The 19,075-nt window shown below is 51.6% G+C and overlaps 1 protein-coding gene across 1 annotated transcript in view; it reads left to right on the forward strand.

The window, feature by feature from the left end:
• The window catches only part of cacng2a (calcium channel, voltage-dependent, gamma subunit 2a), a 36,316-nt gene extending 18,444 nt beyond the window's left edge, over positions 1-17,872 (forward strand). Inside the window, exons 2-4 of the mRNA XM_086175579.1 lie at positions 5,475-5,558; positions 15,199-15,339; positions 15,657-17,872. Of these exons, the coding sequence (XP_086031705.1) occupies positions 5,475-5,558; positions 15,199-15,339; positions 15,657-16,192 (761 nt within the window). The 3' untranslated portion in view covers positions 16,193-17,872. The remainder of the gene's footprint in view (positions 1-5,474; positions 5,559-15,198; positions 15,340-15,656) is intronic.
• Positions 17,873-19,075: the final 1,203 nt, after the last annotated feature.

A 19,075-nucleotide genomic window follows, 5' to 3' on the forward strand; every position in this document is an offset into this window, starting at 1 on the left:
TCTTTATTCAAGCATCATCAAGAGAGTTGCTGAAGCTTCTCTTCCAGAACATCTGCAAATGACTGCATGGAGATGTTGGGTAGTTCTGACTCCAGGGTGTGACAAATCTTCATTTATTATTTCTAAAAATATTGGCAATCTATTGATAATCTCCAAAATGATGCATCATGTAGTTTCTGCCATTTGTCACCACGTGGCCCGCCGCCCCAAGACTCTCTCTCATTGGTCCAAGGTAATGTGCTGTGATTTACCTGTGGAAAAAAAAAACACAAACGTCCTCAGCTCGTCTCATTTTATAAAATCCCTCTCGTTCCCCCGTCTGCATGTGTGTGTTTGTGCTGGACCGGTCAGCGCGGGCAGAGCGTGTCCATGGTGACGAGCCGACGGCGAGTCGTCCGGGGGAACTCGAACCCCCCGGGGATGGTGTCTGTTTCTCGGAGGTGTTGCCGAGGTCTCGGCCGAGCCGGGGTTCTGGGAACGCCGCCCCCGACGAGGAGCTGTTTTCCGGACCGGAAGGCGGCACTGAGTCACCGGCTCCTCGTTGTCCCTGGACGTGAAACCTCATCCGGCCGCTGGTTCTCCGGCTCGCCCTCCCGTCGCCGACGCGCTATCCCACTTGACCCTTCCGAAAGATACGATGGACGTTCCACGGCGGAGCTCTGCGAATGTTTTCCGGTTCTAAAGTGAATCTGATAATGCGGGGCTCCGGGTGAGAGGTGACCTTTCCCCCGGCGGAGAAGCTCAACCCCGGATTTATTTTAGTCCGCAGGTAGAAACCTGAACTAGCAGCCCCGTCTGGGTTTTTCATTTTCCTATCGGTGACACTCGACAGTGAAAGTTACATAACTTTTCCCGCCCCAAACAAACTATGGATTGGCGACCGAATGCTCGGGGCGATCACGAAAAGGCAGGCGTGCACAGTCGGGGCCGGGGGAAGCAAACATCCCTGAGCTGCGGTTCCGCGTCGGTGTTCTCCCAGCGGGGAGGACGCGAACGGAGGACGCGTTTCCAAGAATAGACAAATATCAAAAAGGCCTGGCTAAAAATAAGGTGATTCGAACGGGTGTAAAAGAAAGCCGTGCATGAAGTGTGTGTGTGTGTGTGTTTGTGGTGATGGAGAGGGTCAGACCCCAATGTTATCTCCCCCTCCCTCTCACCTCTGCCACCCTGCCATGTGGAGACCTGAGGCAGAAGGGCCACTGCGGTCTGACGCTCCCATCACACCCTTCCCCCTCCCTGCGAGGTGCGTCTTAATTTACGAGCTCGGATTCCTATCACTTAGAGACGCGGAGGACGGGAGAGATCAGTCATGTGACCTTGCAGCCCCCAACCCTAAAGAAAAAAAAAAAGAAATCCCGATTCCTCGCCGGTTGACGTCGAGGACCTTCACGCACTTGGATGATGGAGGAGCACTTTCACACTCTGTGGTCAGAGGGAAAACCCTCAAACGGCTCCGGAGGGCAACTGAGGGGGCAAGGTACCCTGTCAATCACGGAGAAACGGATCATCAGCTAACAGCCTTGTCGGTCTGAGTGCGAGCGGCCTGGAAATTCGGATAAGCCCCGCCCCCTTTCTACAAAACATTAAAAAAATGCATGGAATTCATCAGCAAACCTTTAACCTCTGCTGTTCATGTCCATAGCGACCGCATGCGCCTGTGTGTGTGTGTGTGTGTGTGTGTGTGTGTGTGTGTGTGTGTGTGTGTGTGTGTGTGTGTGTGTGTGTGTAATGGGGCCTCCCTGCCTCGGCGGGGTCATTACTAAGATGAATACAGTGATTATGAGGAGGGAGAAGGTGTGATTATGAAGATGAATATGGCGATTAGGGCCGCGGTCGCTGCTTCCAGGGCAGCTGTTCATTAGCAGGAAGAGGACGTCACGGCGGCGCAACACGCCGAATCCGTCACCTTGCGCATTTTACGAGCGCGAGATCTCCCGGGAAGCGGGTGATCGGCTGGTGGTCGAGCCGGGTGTCCGCGTGGGGGCATGTGATCTCCCTCATCCTAAATGTATCCATGGCGACAAGAGCGGCAACGGATGCCGCGGGGACAAAGGAACGGCGGTGGCGGGCGAAAGCGGGGAAGGGGTTGCTTGACACGCGCTCTGCGGTTGACAGGAAAGTTTTGAGAACGCCGCCCACCGGCGAATCAGAAGTGGGCTTAAATCTCGCTCCGGCCGCCCACTCGTCTGAACGTCTTCCTGCCCCCCCCGATTCACTCTCAACCCCCCCTCCTCCGTGTTTATGTCTCATCCAGCTCTTTGTCTCCGTCCGCCGCCAAGCCCGGGCCGCACTTGGCGGCGGACGGAGGGTTGTGAGCGGAGGCGGGCCTGACCCGGAAGTCTGGCTCTCCTCAGGCGTCCAGGAAGGATTAGTCTTCCTCCCTCACGCTGGCGGATATTTACTCCGCCGTCAGAAGCAAAGGCAGCGTGAAGTGGAAGGTATTTTACCGGATTTGTTGTGTGCGTGTGTGTGTGTGTGTGTGTGTGTGTGCTAATCGCCCCAAGTATCTGTAAGTATCAGCAGTTTTATCTTCCTTCTTTTTACGGGAGATGAGTGAGTCGGATGTCTGTGATTGACAGCTTAGCCCCGCCCCCTGCTCAATGTAACATGGTGTTTTTTTTTTTGTTTTTTTTTCAACGAGATGCACATTTTGGACGGGGTAACCATCCCTTCAGATTAGAAACTCCGGGATTATCTCCGGACAGAGGACTTCTGTTTCTTCTCTCCAGCCTGAGGCGCTGGTTTCTCCCCTGACCCCCTGCCCCAGGCCCCTCGCCGGCATTTACAGAAGGAGGAGACCTCTGAAATAAGCGGCATTATAAAACATTTACCGGCCTGCTGAGTTTACATGTCTTACAAGAAAAAGGAGCGTTAAGTGTCACATAAATCTTTCAGCGCACTAATTGAAGTGTTTCCCCACCGCTGCGGAATCAACTACAAAACGCGGCGTCCCGGATCTCCGACCCAGGAGGCTGCCGTGCATTCGTACGTGAATGCATTCTGCAGAGAAATGGTGCGAGTGACCATCCCAGACCCCAGCGCTCGCACACCTTCCACCTTTCCGTCCCCCTTTTGTAAGGAGGGAAATTAAAAAAAGGAACATATTGTAATTGCCGGCTGCACGTGGATTGTGGGGGGGGAGGGGGGTTGCAGGATTCGGTGGCATTATACCTGCAGTTTATGGGGTGGGGTGGTGTGTGAGGGTTATGCATAAATAGTTTAATCCTATGCAGGAACGTTTGATGGTGACGGGGCAGTTTTTTAATGTTTCTAAGGACACCGAAGACTTAATATACCCCCCTCTGCACCTTACACCCCCCCCAGCCTCATCCCTCTGTGTCCTTCAGCACCTCTCCGTCCCCTGCCCTTTCTGTATCCACCCCTCCTCCTTACCCTGCTGCATTACTGCCCCCCCCAGCACACACACACACACACACACACACACACTCAGCTCTGCGCTGTCTTCACCCTCCTCTCCTCCCTCACTTCTGAAAATCACTGGGATTAAGCGCAGGAGCTGCACCATGACGGCACGATTACTATGGTAGCAACGACAACAACGGCAATTTGGGAAGTCACTGTGCAGGTTCTCTTGCCTGGGTTCTCCCAGTTGGGATTTTTTTGTTTTTAAATCCCAAAGTCCTGACTCAGAAGGGGAAAATCTGCGGTGCAGATTCCTGGTTCTCCTGCGACCAAGCTGGGATTCTGGAGATCTGATACCTGCTGATCCCCTGCCGGACCAGCGGGCCCTCGAAGCCCTGACAAGGCCAAGTGTTTTGACTGCTTGGAGAGAAATGTGTGTGTGTGTGTGTGTGTGAAAAAAGTCAGCTTGAGTTCTTCGCGTCCTCGTTCTCCTGAACCAAATAGCTGTCTATCAGCGACGCTCTGTGATTGGCCGAGCGATTGAACTCAGTAGACTGAAATCAAACCGCTCGTGTGTGTGTGAAGTGAATCCAGTCTCAGCGCCGTCAGAGCGCATTTCTGTCAAAATTACAGTGTCAAAAAGAAAAGGTCCTGGACACACACCGTGCTTGTATGTGTTTGTGTGTGTGTGTGTGTGTGTGTTCTGATTCAGTCAAAACAAACAATCCATCGAAATCGTCCTCGGAACAGATGGCAGTGGATTTTCGAACCAAACGCTTCACGCACGTCTTGGATGGGAGCCGTGACACTTCCGTGACTTTTCTCTTTTATGAGTCTCTTTCTGATGTGTGTGCGCACATCAAACCCCCATGCCGACACACACAAACACACACACACACACACACACACAATGTGCACGTGGCCCATTCACGGCGTATACCCGCACCCTGCTGCGCTCATCGTGCCTCCCTGCCAAGGCTTCCTCTGCAACACCTGGCGCCATGGTAACCAACACCTGCTCACCTAATTAGAGGGACACTGGAGGGAGAGGAGATGAAGAAGTTAATGAAACGCTAATCTGCTCCAATCAAACACCCAGGTGCCTGACTAGCTTAGCGGCGGCAGCAGGTTGCCGTAATAGGCGCCTTATGGGCGCCTCCCCCGCCATGACACCTCCACTGACCCCATCAGTGTGAAAGCTCCGTAGGGGGGGTCGGAGGAGTCGGATGGCGGCCGGACCTGGAGCCGGCTGCCGAGGAAGAGCGGCAGTTGGAGCGGCTCCAGGACGCGGCAGCTGCGTCGCTCTTGTTTACAAGCCGCCACCTGCTGCCAGAGGAGCCCGCTCTGCTCGGCGTGGAGCTGTAGCTCCAGAGTTGACGCTCCAGAAGTGGAGGAGGACTTTGCTTCGGGAGCGACGGATCGTCTACATCCCGCTCATAGGGTCGGGCCGGCGGACGATCACGGCTCTCCCCGGGCCAAGAGGCAGGGTTTTTACCTAGATTTCGGCCGTCAATCTGTACGGCCGTCCTCTCTCTTCGATGAACCTACTGATCTGCGGGAGGAAGACGGAGAACAAGATCCCACAGAGAAAACCCTTTTCTCGGTGGCCGCCGTGGAAATCCGAATTTATACTACGATAGTAAGAAATAGGAATTTCGAATATTAGATTGTTGGCAGTTCTGCTTCTGCGGCAAACACATCCAAGTGCCCTTGAGCTGGACACTGACACAGCGTCAGCAGTGTGTGTGTGTGTGTGTGTTGAACAGCTGAACAGGAGGCTGTCATAAAAAGGCTTTGGAAACGTGAATTCATGACAACAGGCCAATGGTTGTCATGGTTACCAAGGTTTCACTGTATTATGGAGGTTGAAGGACTTCTATTATTCGCTATGTTTTGTTTTTTTTTTCAGACACAGCAAGAGATTTTTCCGTCATGGTCGCCCTGTTTTGTCTGATTGCTAATTATAGACCGATCAACCAATAATCACACCCGGTTATCAATAGATCGGGGGGTTAGAGCGCGGGCCGAGGGGGGGGTATCCTAGCTCTGACCCGGTAGGCGGTTCCTCAACGACCTCCGCTCACCTCTTCTCTCTCCTCCCCCCCTTCCAGGAAACTTCAAGGGGATGTGTAAACAGATCGACCACTTCCCCGAGGACACGGATTACGAGGCCGACCCGTCAGAGTACTTCTTACGTGAGTACCTTCCTGCTCGGAGAACATCCTCCCCGCGTTCTTACCACACATAACATATTTGAGAACCTTCCCTGTTTCTTTTTTTTTTTTTTTCTTTTTTCCTCGGCCTCAGACTGCCGCTCGCTGCCAGTAGCTGCTCTTGGCTGACCCGGCTCAGTCCTGCCAAGCAGCCCGTGTGTTTTCACAGTCGGGTGTGTGCGTGTGTGTGTGTGTGTGTGTGTGTGTCTGTAAGGCAGAGTTACAGTCGGCTGTGTACCCTGTAAACACAGCCCATTGATTTCTGCTCTCCTTTCCTTTGTGAAAGCAACACAGAGACACTCATCCAACTCATTTGCCTGTTAATCCTAAAAGTCACAACAGAGATGAGTGTGTGTGTGTGTGTGTGTGTGGGGGGGGTGTCATGGCCGCCAGCTCCTCGCCGCGTTCCTCCACGGCCAACAGAGTTGCTGGACAACAGGGAGCTTGTAAAATCTCTATGTTGCGGAGTTTTTCCCCCACAGACTTTCGCTGCTGAGACGTGAAACGGCTGGGGGTCAGCGGGGGGTTTGTTTGTGTTGCCATGGTTACTGCGGATGCCACTGCTGTCAGAGGAAAGTGGTTAAAGCTCTTTGCCATAGACTTTTAGAGTAATGTGCTGGAATTACTAGAGGGTAGCATTGTAAAAACAAAAATGTAGAATGAAAAGGCTGTAATAATTTAGTCATCAACTCAATGCATTTACTATTCAAAAGTCATATTTACATCGTAACACCATGACGCACTCTTTCTTAACCCGTGAAAAGTTTGTTTTTTCTTTTATCACGATCGAAAACTGTTGCTAATGTTCATGTTAGTTGCAGCCGCTAACGTGCGTAATATAGGGGAAAAGAAATACTGAATATGCAACTATGCAATACTGTGCTACAAAAAAAAAACAAAAAACAGATGAAGTCAGAAAAATGAATTCAGAGAATTTGGACAGAACCTAATCCTCTCTGGGTTTGAGACACTTGCAAAAAGAACGCCTGGCAGGAAAAGGGTTAAAAAAAAGTTTGTAGCAGTTGAAACAGCACTTATAATTATACCGACCCCCCCGGCAGTGGCTTGAAACAGGAAGTCAGACCTGTCTGCCCCCCGCCGGGAACGGCGATGGCAGTGCTGCAGACGAAACCCCCGGCCAATCGGAGCGGGCAGCCCCATCTGCGGGTGCGAGAGAGAGCGTTAGCATAGCCGGCTAGCAATGATCTGGATGGGGAGGCAGCTCTATGATGAAGAGCGTCTCTGGCCAGGCTCTCGCCGCCACCGCCGCTTGCTGGGTTTACATTGACCTCCTCCCCGAGCTGTGGTTGGAGGAGAGGGCCGCATACTCCCAGCGGCCTGCCAATTAGGACACTCATATCCATAAATATTTCAGCCTCCTTCTTATATAGGTCAGCCCCCCCCCCCTCCTAAACACACACACACACACACACACACACAGACAAAATCATAATATTTCCCGTCATGAGCCGAGCGTCGCTTGTTGTCTTCACTCTGGCAAGTGAGAGAAGCGTGATGATTCAGAGCATTAGGCGGCTCCGCCTGTTTAAATGCTTTCCCAGCATGCCGAGGTGCACGCCGGGGTGCACGCCGAGGTCACAAGGGACGCCGCATCCCAGACCGAGACCTTCGCCCCACGTTTTTTTTTCCTTTCCCATTGGCACGTCTCAAGAAAACGTACCCGTGGTTCCCTGAAACAAGAGTCTGACGAGGCTTCTGGGCAGCCTGAGACGCTCTCACAAGCCGGAAATGGGGGTTGAGGTATGGGGGAGGGGTGTTACACAACAGAGATGATGTCACTTCAGGTGAAAGCCCGCAGGAAATGACGTCATCGCAGAGCTTGCCTGTCCAAAAATCGAGGGGACACACCGCTGACGTCATCGCAAAAGACAGTGGGGAGGGAAATATTCAGGCGGTGATGAGTGGAAATCTGACTCTCCTCTGCCAAACGTGCACCCACGCAATGCGCACACACACACACGTCCACTGTCCTTTTGCCGACATTCACACACTCAAATCCATGCAAACACCCCCACATACATATCAGCATCTTTTTTTCCGCGTGTGTGTGTGTGTGTGTGTGTGTGCATGTGCGTGCCTTCTCTGCGCTCTCCCAATAGCAAAGCAGTTCGCACATCCACACGGGATTATATAAGCCAGCTGAGGCGCTCTAAAGCGCCGGTGGGGTTTTTTAGATCTCGCCGTGTCGGAGCTCCCATCATCCTCTGCTCCGTGCTGCGCCGAGCAGCTGAGAGAAGAAAAGGAAGAAGAAAACGCCCCAGTTACGCAAGAGACGGATACAGAGCCACATCAATAGGCCGCAAGGGGAGAGGGGGGGTGGCTGATCCGGGGGGGGGGGGGGGGTCGCCATCCTGCCCGCCTCGCAGCGGACCCTCGGACTTTGGTCCCGGACCAAATTGGCATTTCAGAGCTAAAGCTAATTGTGATCGTTAGAGCTAATGCTAATTTGGTTTGGCCGGTGTTTCAGAGCGGCGCGGTTGAAATATTCATTCAGGTGAAGGAGATTCCGCTGGGCTCCTTGGTGCGCTTTTCGAGATCCTCCCAATGGGTCGATCTCCGGCCGCCGCGCGGCTCTTGACGAAACGATGCCCGTCTTTAAAACAATGAAAAAGTGCCCCTCTATGAAATGACGACCCTTTACGAAACGGCGCTACTCTGTGAAACAATGAAATGTGTCCCTCTATGACACGATGAAAGATGCTCCTCCATGAAACAATGAAGATCCCCCTTTCTGAGACAGTGAAACAATGCTTTTCTATGAAATAATGACATGTGCCTCTCTTTGAAATGATGATCCTCTACCAAACAACGAGAAGATGCCCCTTTATGAAACAATGCCCTTCCATGAATGAATGAAGGTTCTCCTCTCTGAAATGATTAAACGATGAAACTAACGCGCCTCTTTCTGAAACAATGAAACGATGCGCGACTATGAAAGGATGAAACAATGCCCCTCTATGAAACAATAAAAGGGCGTCTCTCTATGAACAAATAAAAAAACGCACCAGAATGAAACATTGTAATGGTACCCCTCTATGGAATGATGGCCCTTTATGGAAAAATCCAACGCTATGAGATGATAACCTTTTATGAAATGATGAAAAGGCGCTCCTTTATGAAACTATCCCTCTTAATGACTTAATGAAAAAACATGACCTGCTATGAAACCATGAAACGCTCTCATCACCCCGTGAATTTTTAACGTCACAGCAGTGAAGGCGTTGCTGTCCAAGCACTTCAAGAACTTGCCTAAAAGTCCAGTCACACTAGGAGGGCTTATTTTGACCCCCAACCGGAGGTGGCGGGGGATGATACGGCTCCGGCTTAGGTTTCGGGATATCGGGATGAAGGATTTTAATCCCAAATTAACCACCCGCCCCGCCCCCCCGTGGGTACTCGCTGACATTGGCAGGGGCCGGACCCTCATCGCCTCCGTGCGCCCGAGGCCTCGCAGCCGACTGGACGCCAGCCCGATAAAATCAATGGGTCTGGAGCAGGGACACGCAGGGATGGACGGTGAGGGGATTGGGGGGGTGATGGGTGATGATGGGGGGGGGGGGGGCGCCAGGTGTCTCACCCAGCTGGTGGCAAGACGTCCGTTCTGTCAGGTGTGCCCGCAGGTCGCGGCGACATTGACTGTCCTCTTCCTCACACCGCGTCTTCGGCATCAAATACAGACACCTATAACACACACACACACACACACATAGACCGGTAAATCCAAAGACAGTCATCATTGTCGACGAAGTGCTAACTCGACTTTTTACAGGAAGCCCGGAAAGCTGCGAGGTGAGCGCAGAATTATAAAAGAGGGCGGCAGCGCCTCTCCGGACGCTTTCCTCTTGAGGGAGAAGTCGAAGTTTTGTTTGTTTGTTTGTTTGTTTTTTTGATCGATGGTGTCAAATATAACAACGAAAAACTCTCAAGGCTGTTGTTGGCATCTTCTGCCAGGCTGTCCACTCAGGCCTGGGCCAAGCCGGAGCCTCTGTGGCGCCTCCCGCAGGCCTGCAGGCACAGGGACGCCTCGTCACATTCAGGTTTATGGTGTGCATTTATTAGATTCAGAGAGAGAGAGATGCCTGCTGTCAATTAATAAGTTAAAAAGGAAGTCGCTCTCTCTCTCACACACACACACACACACACACAGGCTGTGCGCAAGGAGGGAGGGAGGGAGGAAGGGGATGGGGCTGGTGGGAGACTGACATTTGAATTTAACAGCCAGAAACTCATTGTCCTTGTGCACATTCTTTCTCATATCTTCATAAAGAATCCAACAAAGAGTTCATGTCGACGGATGGGCTGCTGGTCGGAGGGGTGGGGGGGTGGGGGGGGGCAAATCTCTTCATTGTGACAGAGGACAGTGCAAGGGTATCGCTGGGTGGGGGGAATAAATAAGCGTTTGTAGTATTAAATCAATGTGGCCGCGAGCTGAGGCACCTGATTAGCCCGGCCCTGTCCTGCATGTCAGCACATTCAGGCCCGGTGGGGGGCCGTGTGTGTGTGTGTGTGTGTGAGTGTGTGTGTGGGGGTGATGATTAGAGGCCAACGCTAATTTCCCTCCGACGCTGTCAATGAAAAGAGAAGAGGTGTGTGAAAAGGTAGGAAGACACTTTTACAGAGCAGCCATCCACATGAACTGAGTGCAGGTGAGAAGGAGACTGTGGGGATAAAATAGCAGTATTCTGTATTTTCTGGACTATATAGACACCATACCCATTATGCACGAGTTATAACACATCCCTGCACTATTTGGAGTATAGATATATGGTAAAACAAAGTTTCCAAAATGACTTGTGAGGTAATGGATTACTGTAATCAGATTACATTTTGTAATGATGTAATCACAAAACCGCCACTCTGCAGACATGCGGGTTGCTAGCGTCACCTGACCAGCGGTGGATTATTTTAGGAGGGCAGGGGTGGGGGTGGGGTCATGAAGTTCGGACGGCTGCCTGAGCTGCAGGCGTGCCGGATCGATAGCGCGCACGGAGACTCTGACCTCGGTCAGCGGGGCTGGCACGCACGCCGGCCGCAGGGCAGCGGTGGGCGGGGCTTAGCGCCAGGGCCTCCGTCGATCGTTACTACGTCTGCTGCCCACCCGCCCGCACGCCCACGCTCCTGGCCGGGCTTTGGGCTGAACCATCTTCAGTCAGACCGGCACCGTTGATGACGTTCGGGTAACTGATCCGGAGGACCGTACCATCTCTTCCACCCGGAATGTACCACGTCGACATCTGAGTACGTACTAGTTTTTGAGAGACGGTCAGGTCTTAAGTGGATATCGTTTAAGAGTACAGAATAAATACAGCAGAATTTTTGTTACTTCTAACCAAATAGCTCTTTTCACCGTTGACTTCAGTCAAGCATTTTTAATGAGGTGGGTCACAAGCGTGAAGTGTTCCCCAGCCGTTACGATCCCAACCTCCATCAAAACAATGACCTCGCCACTAATCTTTGGACCCCCAGAACCTGCCACTCTCGCGGGCTGCAGGGAGGGGCTGGGGGATTCATAGTCATTATTAGCCATTAGCAGTGAGGTCAGAGCTTTCATTCCGTCAGGTCACTGCTTATAGCAGGCGGAGATTGACAGTATTTGTCGAGAGCGGAAGCTAAGGAGTCCCTCACCTGCATTTATTCAGTGTCACCAACACTCAGCTGAAGGATGGGAACTTTGGCCATGGAGGAAGTCTGGTGAGAGTCACAACATCTGTGAACAGAATCCATGGCAAGGCTGAAGATGTTCATCTAAATACATCTCCCATTGAGGGAGGTGTCAGTGGAGGTACCAGTGACGGTACAAGTAGGGGTAACAGTGAAGGTACCCATGAAGGTACAAGGAGGGGTAACAGTGGAGTTACCAGTGGAGGAACAAATGAAGATATGAACTGAGGCACAAGTGAAGGCACCAGTGGAGGTATGAGTTTGGACACTGGTGAAGACTATGTTGTAGGCAATGGTTGAGGTATGAGTGAAAGCATCAGAGAAAATATAAGTTTGGACACCAGTAGAGGCACCAGTGGAGGTACCAGTGTAGACACCAGTGTGGAGGTACAAGTAGGGGCACCAGTGAAGGTACAAGTGAGGGCACCAATGATGACACAAGTAGGGGGACCAGTGGAGGTATAAGAGGAGGTATGAGTGGAGGAACCAGTAGAGGTATGAGTTTGGACACCGGTGAAGGCGATGTTGTAGGCAATGGTTGAGGTATGAGTGAAAGCATCAGAGAAAATACAAGTTGGGACACCAGTAGAGGCACCAGTGGAGGTACCAGTGTAGACACCAGTGTGGAGGTACAAGTAGGGGCACCAGTGAAGGTACAAGTGGGGGCACCAATGATGACACAAGTAGGGGGACCAGTGGAGGTATAAGAGGAGGTAGGAGTGGAGGAACCAGTGGAAGTATGAGTTCGGACATCAGTGGAGGCAACGGTGTTGGCAACGGTGGAGGTATGAGTGGAAGCACCAGAGAAAATACAAGTGGGGACACCAGTAGTGGCACCAGTGGAGGAACCAGTGGAGCTATGAACTAAAGCACAAATGAAGGTACAAGTTAGGGCACCAGTGAAGGTTCTACTGGGCGCACCAGTGGAGGTACAAGTAAGGGCACCAGTTGAGGTAAACATGGAGGTACAAGTGGAGACTCAAGTGAATGAGGCAATGGAGGTGCCAGTGGTTTAACTGGCCTTTCTCTCAGCCTGTTGGCGTCCGATGACTTCCCGTGAGGGCTGAGGGGGCAGGGGGGCTAAACACCCCTCCAAACTCTGACAGCCACTCAGCTGGCTATTTAAAATACAAAAAGTCCACATGAGAAAATGCGATGAGGAGCAACTGATTTGATGAGCCCCTGACTGCCCAGAGACCCCCCCCTCCCCCCTCACGGGAGTAGAATTATTCCCCCAGAGACTTCCTCGCTGTCCGAGCCTCATTTACGAACCGGACGCATCCCTGCATGAAAAATTTGCTGGGACATCAGCCTTTTCCTTCCAAGGTAAAGGCTGGTCAGCTGGACCCTGGGGGTGAGGGGGATGGGGTGGGGGGTGGGGGGGGGTGCTGCGGCAGCAAGCTGCTGCTCCGGAGGAGGGGCTTGCTGCGAGGTCACTGTGAAGGTCACTGCACTTTAAGCAGCTAAAGGTGGATGTTAATGCAGAGAGGATCCATACGGGCGGAGGGGCCCGGCGGGGCTCCGAGCCGTGCAAATCAGCCGCACCAACCGGAAAATAGCAAACGCATGTGAGAGTCTTCAGAAAGCCTTCGGGCTCGGGGGGGCGGTATTCAGCGCGGGCCGTGCACGATGATTCAGTTCGGGATGAACGGGTCCCAAGTACAGCCTTTCAGCCGTCGAGGCTGACAGGAAGATACTCGGAGGCCTCTGGCTTTCACACCCCTTACTGTGCATGAAAAATATATGAACGCTAAAGTAATGGCTTTATGAAATGGCTATAACAGATTCATAACTAGGTTATAACATGGATATAACCTAGTTACAACCCGCCCTTAAAAATAGAGGCGCCGCTTGTAAGGTGCTCAGCACTGAAGAAAAAGATCCGACACAGTACCCGCTGCGTTCTCCAAGGGATTGTGCTTCGGATGGGGGTGTAGGCTGGTTAGGGGGGGCTTGTGTTGGGATTCGGAAGGTTGTACGAGATGTGACGGCGAGTGGCATGATATCTATACTTTGTGCCGTCCAAGCAGTTCGTCTGATAATCATATTGGATCATAAAATCAGGCCTGTTCTGGCGGTGAAATGTTCCCCCATTGTCTGTATTTGAATCGGACGTCCAGAAAAAGAGGGGAGAAGCTTGGACTCCAACCATGACCCCCGCTGGTCGGTTTGATCGATTAAAAGAAATCAAACTAAAAAAATAACGTTCTGGCCACGTTTCCTTTGGATTTAATTAAAAAAGTGACTAATGTTCCATTGCTTTTAAAAACCCAGACCAAAGGAAGTGACATCACGGGTCGTCCAGAACTCTCTCGGTCTCCATCTCCAGGTGGTGACGGCGGAGACACCCCCCCCCACACACACACACACCGGCTGGTAAAATAGCAGGTTTGGCCAAAATGTCAGCTTTGGCAGGAATTCCGCTTGTTTTTGGAAGTTCTGGCAGAGAAAGAGTTAAAAGGTTCTTTGGCTGGAGACCCAGTTTATCTGGTGACCAGAGGAACCTCAGCTGAGAGGGACACGTTTCCCCAGAGCGAGCAGGTCCGATCAGGGCAAGAGGAGGCGCTAAACCCCTGCCTTCAACACACACACACACACACACACAAACACACTTCCCCACTTTCTGCCGGCTGTTCCATCTGCAACCGAACCTTACCGAGGTTCTTCAACGTCCTCGTCACCTTGAGATCCCTGGCTATCAGAGAGCACCATCGAGAGCAATCGATATATTTGGCTGCAACCCCCCCGACCACACACCCACCCACCCCTTCCTCCAACCTGAAGCTGGAGGATGGAGGCCGGGTTGGTACCTTCAGGGATAACATGTCAGAAACATAGACAGTAGTGTGTGTGTGTGTGTGTGTGTGTGTGTGTGGTGGAGGGCGATTTTGGACAAGCTGTGGGTTTGGATGCAGCAGGGGGTGAAGGAGGGAGGAGGGGAAACTGGGGGTCAACTCTCAGGACATCTTAATATTTAATCAGCTCACCTCGCCAGTAACCCAAAACCCCACAATCCCCTCTGTGGCGATGCAAGTGTGTGTGTGTGTGTGTGTGTGTGTGTGTCAGGGCACTTTATCTTTGGAATGGTTTTGTGCCCTGAATTAAGTGAGAGACTAAAAAAATGGAAGGGAGATGGATGACGGTGACGGCCAGACGGCTGCCTGCCATCGCCAGCGACGGATGGTGGGGAGATAAATGGCGCCGGAGGATAATGGCGCCGGAGCGTTCTTCATCATGCGGGCCGACGTCCGGGCGAAGGGCCGCTCGCGTGAGGTCGAAGGCGGTGGCGAGTAAGTGCCGATGGCGACTGACGAGCCGATGGATGCGGGCGCTTTATGAGGATCCTTCCTGGATCTTCTTCATCCAGAGCAGATTCCAGGTCCAGACCGGGTTCTATCCAGGTTCTCCATCTTCCTTCCACGGTCCAAAATCAGTCTTCAAGTTCTCTGAAGACCCTAAATTGTGTGAAGAAGAGAACAAATGGTTGGATTGCATCGCGAATTCTTGTCGAAATCTTCTTCTTGTGGCAATTGGACTTGAATTTCTTCACTTGAATATGTTTCACCCCTCGGGGAAACCTTAGACTGCATGTGTGGTGTGTGTGTGTGTGTGTGTTTGTGTGTGTGGAATATCGATCTTAAAAAATCGAACAACGTGAATCATCATTAAATCGCCCGTCATGCACTCGTTTTAAGGAATGGGATTTTTCTTGAAATGACGTCTCGAGTCCGTCGGTTCTTCACAACTGAGGGTCACGTGCTAATATTGCTATATTAGCTAGCATATTAGCGTTTGCTGCTATACTGCTGTGTTTACAGTACATGTCTCAAAGGGGCGCAAGGGGTTAGGTGAGGTAAAAGGAAGTGCAGAATAACATTTGGATTCCTTCTCAGATGTTATTTTTAACTGGTTTTCTCTAATTTTGCCCCCCCCCCTCCAGGTGCGGTGCGAGCCTCCAGCATATTCCCCATCCTCAGTGTCATCCTGCTCTTCATGGGGGGGCTGTGTATCGCCGCCAGCGAGTTTTACAAGTCACGCCACAACATCATCCTCAGCGCAGGGATCTTCTTCGTGTCTGCAGGTCAGTGTCGGACCGGGCAGCGGGGCGTTTAGCACCGGGATCTAGTTCTCATTGATAAATCATCGATCATGTTTCATCCTTCATCGGAGTGTTTGAGAGATTTTCGTGAGAAGTACATTGGTTCTATATGACCGACAGGTAAAACCCCGCCTCTTACCCAAATTGCCAGCTACGATTGGATCCGGCCCTTGCAACTCCATCACCCTGTCAGCAAGAAATGAGATGTACATGACGGGTACATGAAAGTTAACACCCAAAATGGCTTTAACCCTTTTTATCTCCTCGGTGTCTCGCCTGTTTCGCCTTCCCCACCTCAGGCCTCAGCAACATCATCGGGATCATCGTCTACATATCAGCCAACGCGGGGGACCCTTCAAAAAGCGACTCCAAGAAGAACAGCTACTCGTACGGCTGGTCCTTCTACTTCGGCGCCCTCTCCTTCATCATGGCGGAGATGGTCGGCGTCCTGGCCGTTCACATGTTCATCGACCGCCACCGGCAGCTCCGAATAGGGGCGCGCGCAGCCGACTACCTCCAGGGCTCAGCCATCACACGAATCCCCAGCTACCGCTACCGCTACCGGCGCCGCTCGCGCTCCTCGTCCCGCTCCACGGACCCGTCGCACTCCCGCGACGCCTCGCCGGTGGGGCTGAAGGGCTTCGGCGCTCTGCCGTCCACAGAGATTTCCATGTACACGCTGCCCCGGGACACGCTCAAGTCCTCCGGCACGCCCACCACCACCTACAACTCAGAGAGGGACCACAACTTCCTGCAGGTCCACAACTGCATCCAGAAGGACCTGAAAGACTCCAGCCACACCAACACAGCCAACCGCCGTACCACGCCGGTATGAGGCGACCCCGACGGGGACCGGGGGGGCCCGGCCCGCCGGACCAGGAGACACGGGAAGCCCTGTGGGTGCACTCCACCCCGGGAGATGGTGGATTTCCATGTTGATAGACATTGGTTCTTTCAGTTCAGCTGCATGACTCCTCCATGGACGTCGTTGAGAGGGTTCCTGCAGGTCCTCGGGGTTCCTGCGGGACTCCTGCGGGTTTCAACTCTTCCCGCTGTTCCGCAGGGTTCTTACCCGGTTCTTGCAGATCTGCAGTGCTCCTCAAGGTCTACAATGTTCCTGCAGGGGTTCCAGGAGGTCTGCTTGATTCCCGCAAGTCCACGGGGTTCCGGTAGGTCCTTGGGTGTTCTGCAGGGCCATAGGATTTCTGCAGGTCCTCAGGAGTCCTGCAGGACTCCAAGGTTCCTGCAGGACTCCAAGGTTCCTGCAAGCCTTCAGGGTTCATGCACGTCCCAAGGCTACCTGCAGGGCTCCAAGGTCCCTGCAGGCCCTCGGGGTTCCTGCAGGCCTCCAAGGTTCCTGGAGGTCCGAATGGTTCCAGTGGGTCCTAAGGGTTCTTGCAAGTCCTTAGGGTGACTGTTGGTCCTCATGGTTCTTGCAGGTCCTCAGGGTTCCTGCATGCTTCCATGGTTCCTGCAGGTCCTCGTGGTTCCAGTGAGCCCTCAGAGTTCCTGCAGGTTCTCAAGGTTCCTGCAGGTCCTTTGGGTTCCTGCAGTTCTCCTACGTTCCTGCAGGTTCTTATGGTTTGGGAAGATCCTCAGGATTCTTGCAGGTCCTCAGGGTCCCTTCATGCTTCCAAGGTTCCTGCAGATCCTCGGGGTTCCTGCAGGTCCTCAGGGTTCCTGCATGCTGCCAAGGTTCCTTCAGGGCCTCATGGTTCCAGTGAGCCCTCAGAGTTCCTGCAGGTTCTTTAGAGTTACTGCAGGTTCTCAAGGTTCCTGCAGGTCCTTGGGGTTCCTGCAGCTCTCTGAGGTTCCTGCAGGTCCTTATGGTTTTGGAAGATCCTAAGGATTCTTGCAGGTCCTCAGGGTTCCTGCATGCTTCCATGGTTCCTGCAGGTCCTCAGGGTTCCTGCATGCCTCCAGGGTTCTTGCTGCTCCTCATGGTTCCTGGAGGCCCACATGGTTCCAGTGAGCCCTGGAGTTCCTACAGGTTCTTTAGAGTTACTGCAGGTTCTCATGGTTCTCGCAGGTCCTCATGGTTTCGGAAGATCCTAAGGATTCTTGCAGGTCCTCAGGGTCTCTGCATGCTTCCAAGGTTCTTGCAGGTCTTCAAGGTTCCTGCAGGTCCTCAGGGTTCCTGCGGGTCTCCAAGGTTCCTGCAGGAGACAGAACATCTTGCCATCATCTTTTTTTTTTTTTTTGTCATTTGTTTATTTATTCATTTTGTGTTCATGTTCACGTTTAGCAGGAGAATGCAGGGTGAGATCAAAACCTCTCATGACTTCATCATTTAGGTCTAGAAGATTAAAAGTCCCCCACACCCCAAAACCCTCATCCTTTCATTTTTTGCATTCAAACTGTGAAGCTTTTGAAGCTCGGGGGTCGGGGGGGTGGGTGGCGGGGGGTTGAGTCCGATTTAGCCCAACCTGTAATCTCTATCAAAGGTACTATATATAATATATGTATTACTTTTATAATAAATTATTAATAACAAAGAGATACATACTTTAACGAAGCAAAAAAACTAAAAAAAAAAAAAAAAAAACACACAAAAAAACATTAAATAAATTAATAAATACAAGTAAATTAAACCAAGTGCTGGTGAAGAGACTCTGAAGAACAGGAGACGGAACACAGGAGAACCTTATCTGTTCTTTCACAGGAACCTTCTCGCCTTTTTCTCCGAACTCTGTTCGCTTTCTGCCTTTTCGCTGTCTTTTTCTTTCTTTTTCTTTTCTTTTAAACGGGGCCGGGAGAGGAGGAGGAGGAGGAAGGAGAGGGGAAGAAGGGGTAACCAAACCCTTTCACTGGACTCCCGGCGAGACCTCAAGGGAATATAAAGGAAGGAAGGAAGGAAGGAAGGAAGGAAGGAAGGAAGGAAGGAAGGAAGGAGCAGAGAGAGGAGAAAAAGAAGAGGAAGATAAACAAACACAAAACTAATAAGAACCAAGTTGAGGATGAAACTGGAAGAAGCTCAGTGACTGAAACGACCTGCATGCTAGAACCTACAGAACCAGCTGCTCCGGAACTCACGTTCTAAGGATCATCGTTGTCGGGGAACAAAGTGGAGAACCCACCTGGACTTTTACTATGTTCTCTCTTTTTTTTTTAATTAATTGGATTAATTTTGTGAAAAGAACCACGGACGTTGAACGACAACTTGCTTCTTTTCCTTTTTTTTTTTTTTTTGGATTTCTTGGAAAAAAAAAAAAAAGACGTGGTGTGTATCTTATTTTGAAAAGTCACGCAGCCTTAGCCGTTTTTCTTTTTTTTTTTGTTATTTGGTCATTTTCTTTTCTTCTTCGGTTTGTTTCTCAGATGATTTGAAATTGAAACTGAAATCTTTAAAGGTGCCAAAAAAAGAAGAAAAGAATGATCCTTTACTTGGATGCATCGAAGTCCTGATGAATAAAAAGACGACCCCCAGGGGGACCGAAAAAAAAAGAAAAAAAAAAAGTAATGCTGCTATGTGTCGTCTCTTGTCAGAACCCTTTGTCGATGCCATCGAGGCAGTTTGTGTTGAGTCTCCGTTCACGTCAGGATTTGTGAACGGGCTCCAAAAATTCACCGTCAGACGGGCCTCAAGGTCAATCGGAGAGCAGCGCGCGCGTTTATCCACATCAGCGATGTGATCGGTAACCATGACAACCATCGATGTTGAAGCATCATAATCCCATCAGACCTGAAAACACACTTTGTGTCATTACAAAGTCGTACA

Source organism: Fistularia commersonii, chromosome 28, assembly GCF_037954325.1.
Source record: "Fistularia commersonii isolate RoL2024-O1a breed Wild chromosome 28, RoL_Fcom_v1.0, whole genome shotgun sequence".
NCBI classification, from domain to species: domain Eukaryota; kingdom Metazoa; phylum Chordata; class Actinopteri; order Syngnathiformes; family Fistulariidae; genus Fistularia; species Fistularia commersonii.